At 34.8% G+C, this 6930-nt stretch overlaps 1 protein-coding gene across 2 annotated transcripts; it reads right to left on the bottom strand.

Moving 5' to 3' along the window:
* Positions 1-231: 231 nt before the first annotated feature.
* LOC132030923 (GATA transcription factor 21-like) lies at positions 232-2924 on the bottom strand. 2 transcript variants are annotated; one of them, XM_059420720.1, is made up of 3 exons: positions 2520-2924; positions 1756-2032; positions 232-1014 (listed from the first exon to the last, which is right to left on the bottom strand). In XM_059420720.1, the coding sequence occupies exons 1-3, from the start codon at positions 2777-2779 to the stop codon at positions 574-576; spliced, it is 978 nt and encodes a 325-aa protein (XP_059276703.1). In that variant the 5' UTR covers positions 2780-2924; the 3' UTR covers positions 232-573. The 2 variants fall into 2 exon arrangements, with proteins under 2 accessions (XP_059276703.1, XP_059276702.1); XM_059420719.1 differs by having other exon boundaries at positions 1756-2055; positions 2537-2922.
* Between the last annotated feature and the right edge of the window lie 4006 nt (positions 2925-6930).

Raw genomic sequence — 6930 nt, 5'->3', positions numbered from 1 at the left:
TTTCCTACATAAAGGAACCAAAAATACACATTTGTTAATTGACGGTCAAACATGTTAAATCAAATATCACAATGACCAAAATAAGAATTTAACAATAACTGAGGTGCAAAAATATTACATTTTTTTCTTTCTTAAATTCCTTGCTAAGGCAAACACTATCACATGAAATAAGAGGGAAAGAGTACAAATAAGTAAAATTTTATTTGTCTAACAACTTAAACTTTTAAAACATTTTTGGGGAGAATATTGCTCAATAAATTTCAAATCATCACAAGGCAATAGCTGAACAAGCGACCAATATAATGTTCTTGTTGTCACCTTGTTCAAAAACTCTCATTTATGAGCTTACAAAGATCATCACCACACACATCAAACTTATTACTCCTAGCTAAAGTACTTATTAAAATTTTTGTAGCTTGACTTATAACAGCCTCTCACTCTCACTAGTATTCATCTAGCTCAATTTCACACTACTAATTTGGTGCTACTCCATCTAATTAAACTTAACTTATAATGAAACTCAAGAAAATTTTATAATGACACTCTAATTAATTTAATTAATTAAGAGAGTGCTCAACCATGAACAAGGCCACTAGATAATGCCATTAGCAAGATTGCAGCTTCCTTCTCATCCTGTGGGAAAACGCGATGGATCGCCAAATTATTGCTCAAATTCACGAAGAAATCCTCGAAACAAAGCTTCTTCTTTTGTTGCGCGTTGTTGTTATTATAAGATGATGATGATGATTCAACACGAGGAGCAGGAGCAGGAGCTGGAGTAGTAGTAGTAGTAGTATTACTATTACTTAAGAATTTGCACCTTTTCTTGAAGGGTACAACATGATTGGTATTCACTTTTGTTATCTTTTGTTTCTGTTGTTGTACCTTTGTCTTCATTGTAGTTGTTGTTGATGTTTCAGTACTTGTGAAATTCGTCCCATTTGCTGCTGCTGCCGCTGCTGCCATTGCTCGTCTCGCTTTCCTTTGTCGAATTCCACATGCGTTACACAGCGACTGTACCAAAAAAAAAAAAAAAAAAAAAAAGGTTAGATTTTTCCCAAAAGTACATATTAAGTGAGTCTAATTTTTGTGTACTAATAGTGTAGTCTTTTGTCTATACCATGTGGTTTAAAATGACCTGCACAATAGGTAACTGACTATAGCAATCTTATTTGGTAATTCAAAACTTGTAGTATATCACATGTTTTAACGTATCTATGTTGTTCGATCGGACTCTTTAAAATTGCTGACATGTACGGGCCGGATCCTCCAAAACTAATGCAACTTTTAGATGATTTGACACGTGTGCGACAACATTCTTGGAGAGTTCGAGCAACATAGATTTTAACCGATTAAAATACAACAAATCACATGTTTTAACTGGGTTTTTTTTACGTAAATTGTCAGTTATAGGGGTGAAGCTACATTCAGTGAATGGATTCGTCAATTGAATCGCTTTCATCGGTAAATTATACTGTATAATTAGGCTAAAAGCAATTTACTGTATGTACTTAACACAAGGAAGACTCTTAGTAATAGTGACAAAGATGGTTCGAAAATTATTTTAATTAGGTCATAATTTAAATCTCATGCGTTTAATTAAAATTGGTGTTTTTTCATTCCTCTTATGTTAGAACTGCTAGCTCCGCAATTGATCAGTGTATATAAGCTAAACTCAAGAATAGAAAATTGAAAAGCTAGGAATGCTTCATCTGGCTTGTGTAATTATTGCTTAAATAAGAAAAGATTAATTACCTTAGGGCCTTTAGGACCACTTCTCCAAAGAGGGGTCTTAGTAGTGTTGCAATCAGAACAAACCCTAATTGGGATATTGTTGGAAGAGCTGTTGCTGCTGTAATCAGTTTCCATATGCTGCTTTTGATCTTCCAATTTCAATTTGATATTTGTATGATTAGTAGTATTTGCCACTTCCATGCTTGCACCATCTGAATTCTTCATTTTCTTCACTCCTTTTTTCCACAAGGTTAATTTGAGGCCCTTGTTTTTCTTCTCTACATGATCATGTGATCCACTTCCCGAAGCAAAATTATCAACCTATAATGATCCACAAAGAACAATTAAAGGCAAGAAAAAAAACCACTTAATTTGCATATAAAAGAACATGATCCAAGTAATGGTAAGAAAAATAATATGACCTTCAAAAGCAAAAAAAAAATAGAAAAAGAATCGCGATCAAGCACTCCTCCACTTATGTAATGTCCGGACGTCCTTAATTAATTGTACTTTTCCTTTTTGAGATATTATAAGAAAATTTGTCTTTACTAAACAAGTGAGAAAGGTGTTTTCTATCTTACTAGTGATCAAGCGCGCTAGCTGCAATTAATAAAACAACGCTAACTAAAGATAGAAATTGCTTTGAAAGGCATCGACTACCTTCTTACTGACGCACAACTAGGTGTCGACACTCAATTAGATTACTAAAGTCCACATAGTATCTAACCGAGTGGTTTAATTATTAAAAAAATCGCGATCCAACACTGGAATCAAAGAAAAAGAACCCTTTTCTTGTATTTACCTCGTGTTGGTGTTGTGGCTGGTGAAATTGAGAATGATAATTATATCCTGTTTGATCTTGATTATTAGTAGTTGAGATATTGAAGAAAGTTTGACAAGATGAGTTTGAAGATGATGAAGCAACTTGATAATTATTATAAGGGCTAACATGAGGAATATGATGAGTTAGATCATGAACTTCATTATTAAGCTCAAAAGGAAATGAAGGCGAAGAAGAAAAAGAATTTGTGTAAGTGGGAATCATGGGAATTAAGTGGAAAATAGGAGGAGAGAAAATTTTCTTCTTGTGAGAATTGATCAAAGAAAATGTAATTGAAGAATGTTGTAAAACTATTTTAAAGAGCAAAATCAAAGGGGGACAAAGAGAGGGGCTATAGACATTCACGTGACTTGATGACAGCCAAACAAACAAAGAGTTAAAAGGGACAAACGAAAAAAGGAGAAGAGCAGTATGCTACCACAAGACCAAATGGACAGAACCCTATCTTCAAAAGTTTCATGAATCATCCTTCAAATTAATTAATTAATAATAATTTCCCAAAGTCAAAATTAATTGGAAAATATTTTTTTATGAATAAACAACAATTTAGGTGTTTGGACAAAGGCTATGTCAACCACAGATAGCATTCTCATGTGTCCTCAATCATCAACTGATCATCTACCAGCACCTCCTCTGCTAGTAAATTTTCTATTTCACTTCTTGATTAGATGTCCACCAGTAGTTTTTTTTTTTCTTTTTGTTATAACCATTTAATATCCGAAGTTCATTAGCCCGACTAATTCAGATTTCCGCCAAGTAGAGTCCATTAAAAGGGAAAGCATTTGTCATAGCGAGCCGACGAGGGCGATTCAAGAGAAGGAGTACTGACAGACTTCTTGATCATGCAAGTTTCTGAATGAGGGATGCACATGATACCTTAGGTGAATCCCACATCGGAATGGGAGAAAATATTGAAGATTTTTACAAGGCATAACACAAGTTCATCACATGGTACGCTTTGGGCTCAATTATGTCTTAGCCTAATAAGGGATAAATCTATGAGGTTTATGGGACAAAGCGGACAATACGTTCCATGAGTTAGGTTGTGACAAACCTTACCAGGGATTTATCTATTCACAGGGCTCAAAGCCGAGACCTTTAGTTAAAGGTAAAGGATCCATTCATTCACTACATAAAAATAAAATAAAATAAAAAATTGAAATTTGCTACAAACTCGTCACTAAATAGCTCGTAGCTATCAGTTTTTTATTATTTTTTATTTTATAAATTGTCACTAAATAGATTAACAAAATTTATCCGTGGCTAATTCTTATTTTTTAGTAGTGATCCATCATTTGGTGGTTCACTTGGAGGTGATGTGCATGTAAAATACAAATTCATGTTGGCCAAACCCATCGACAGACACCTTTGGTCGTCCACTTCTTTCACTTGAGCACCTAAAGTGGCCCTTGTTCCATTTAGACACTTCAGGTGGGTCATTCCTATTCCACTTAGACACTTTTTGCACCGTTATCGGAGCAAAACCAACACCAAAGGGGGCGCCACCTCATTGCACATCCAACCCCAAAAGCCCCAATTTTTAATGGTCAAAACTCCACGAATTTACAAATTAGTGAAGTTACAATTAAAATGAGTTGGCACAATTTAATTGAGTTGGCACAATTTAAATGAGTTTCAAGACAATTTAATTGGCGACTTAATCCACGTAGGAGATGACTGGTGTTGGTTTTGCTCCGATAGCGTGTAAAAAGTGTCTAAGTGGAATAGAATACCAAGTTGTCTAAATGGAACAAGGGCCACTTTGAAAGGTCTTTTTCAAGTGAAAGGAGTGACGATACATGTTGTTTGTCGATGTGTTTGGCCATTCATGTTTACCGATCAGGAATAATATGGTAGAGAAATTTTGGCGACACCTCAACAAGAAAAACTCTTTAGAATTATCAGATATATGTATACATGATCCTTCTTTTCTTTTTTTTTTTTTTTTCATATTAGATCTTGGCTAGGAATTGTCTTTTCTTTCTTTCAGGCAAATACCCAGGTTGGCTAGAACCCTTGTCGCAACCTTCGAGCTCTGGAAAGTATCCATGTGGCACACCAACCGCAAGCACTTTAAAGTTTTCATTACATAAATATCCATTTATCAAATTTTACCATTTAGATGGGAGAACGGACGATGAGATCAAGAGTCGCACGCCATTAAATATATCTAAATTTTATGGGATTTGTTATATATCATGGGAACTGACATACTAGTGGGGGACAAAGGTAAAACCAAAATTTTGAATTTATTAGTTCTGGATTCAGAAAGCACAACTTAATACTCTTGATAAATTATTATACATATTAAGTAGATTTTTAAACACAAGCATAAATATTGAAGCAAAGTATTGAATTCTGACGTACTTATAAGCGAAGTTGTAGCTCCGTTCCTGAAGCAGAATATGCCCTTAATTACCTCTATGCTACGACACACAAGGTTCATCAAGTTGACATGTTAGGTCCAAGGTTTCACCTATTAATTTTGATTATAACAAACTAACATAATTATTAATAAAAGAATATTTATTTGTGGTAAATTTGTTTTTGGTACAGGTTATTTGATGAAGAAGACTTAGTGAAGATCCAAGCAAATGTGGAGGAGAAGATACTATGAGATGAATATGGAAGAAAAGATTTGCCCAAATCAAGATACAAGAATCATGGAAAAAATATTTATTACGATCCTATGGAAGGAAAATATTTTTCAGAAGGAAAAGATAAAGGAAAAGATCAAGATTGACTTGTTACTTAAGGAAGGTCCAAAATCTATGGAGTATCAAGATATGCTAGAAGTATCAAGTTTACAAAAGAGTCCACATTCGGAGTGATCAAAGTTCAAAATTCAAGAAGATGAATGTGATTACATTCAAATTAATATAACTCAAGATCCTAGGTGAAAAGAAGTGGATCTTGAAATTCTCTTGGGTTGCTTAAATAAGAGCTCATACTTGTACAAGCCAGAAAAAGAGTGCAGAGATACTATTGGGGAGAATATTATTAATTATTTTGGAAAAAAGATATTATATGGAAGTGAAAAGATATTCAAATTTGAATACACTTGCTGCAACTTTGAAAGGAAGGTGTTGGATTTACACTACAATATGAAAATATGAGATGCTGGAAAATATATTTTGGGTGCTCAAATAGAAAAGAAATAAACGAGGATTATTATAGGCCGGACGATGTAATCTGCAAAGATATTTGCAAGTTTGATTAAAAGATCCATCATTAAGGAATTAAAGGAAAGTGCTAGAATGGTCAAAGATAGATAGGTGCTACGTGACATGTGATCTAGTATTAAGTTGATGAAGGAAAGATGCAAGGAAAAGCTAATTTTGGATAATGCCAACAATTATGGGAGAGGGTCTACTAAGAAGGAAATACAATTAGAAGCCTTGATTCAAAGAAGACAAAATAGAAGGAAAGAAATCTTCTATTCTACAAGAACAGATTATACATGGAATGGGGATTCCTTCTCCATCAATACCAAATGTGGAAGCGTGAATCAAGGGGAGCATTCAAAGGAACGTTGGAGAAGAAGTCAACAGCAAAGGAAATTCTTTTCCAAAATTAGAAGAAAGTTCAACGGCTAGAATATTGAAGACCAAGTATAAAAGGAGAAGACGCTACAACATTCAAAGTATGCAGTCACTTATACTTTCGTCTCAACCTTCTCAAGTTCTTTTCTCTACTTTTCATAAGCATTGTAATCCTGAGTGACTTACTGTGTAAACAAAAAAGAGAGGAGAGATATAGTATAGTTGGTGAGGCTTTGTATTGAGAGGTTGTGTCATTGTTCGTTGCTTTGGTGATCGAGTGAAAACCAAAGAGTCATTGTTAGTGAGCGAGTGAAAAACCAGCTTTGTGCGTTATTGGTGAGCGTGTCAAAACCAACCCTTGTTCGTTGTTGGTGAGCGAGTGAAAACCATTCTTGTAAACGTTGGTGGTGAACGAGGAAACCTACAAAGGCTGTACTCAACTCAAACTACAAAGAGCTTAAAGAGATAACCTCCAAGCAACCCAAACGGGACCGGATTAGGATACCACATTGGTTCCGAACCAAGATAAAAATTTCTCGGTGTCATTTATTTTATTGCTCTCATATTATATTATGCACCCTTACTATTTGTTGTGGTTTATACTTGTGCAAATCGAAGGACTATTAATTTTGTGCAGGCTGTCTCGCTATCAGTAGACTGACACCAAACAATAGTCGACTAGATTTTTTTTTTTAACGCTTACAATTCACCCCCCCCCCCCCCCGCCCCCCCCTTTGTACTTTCAGGACCTTCAAAAAGAATGAAGGGGAGTAGGGAAAACCACAAAGGCTATACTCAACTCAAACTACAAAG

The sequence above is a fragment of the Lycium ferocissimum genome, chromosome 9 (genome assembly GCF_029784015.1).
Source record: "Lycium ferocissimum isolate CSIRO_LF1 chromosome 9, AGI_CSIRO_Lferr_CH_V1, whole genome shotgun sequence".
In the NCBI taxonomy this organism is placed as follows: Eukaryota; Viridiplantae; Streptophyta; class Magnoliopsida; order Solanales; family Solanaceae; genus Lycium; species Lycium ferocissimum.
This window is presented reverse-complemented; position numbering and strand designations above follow the sequence as displayed.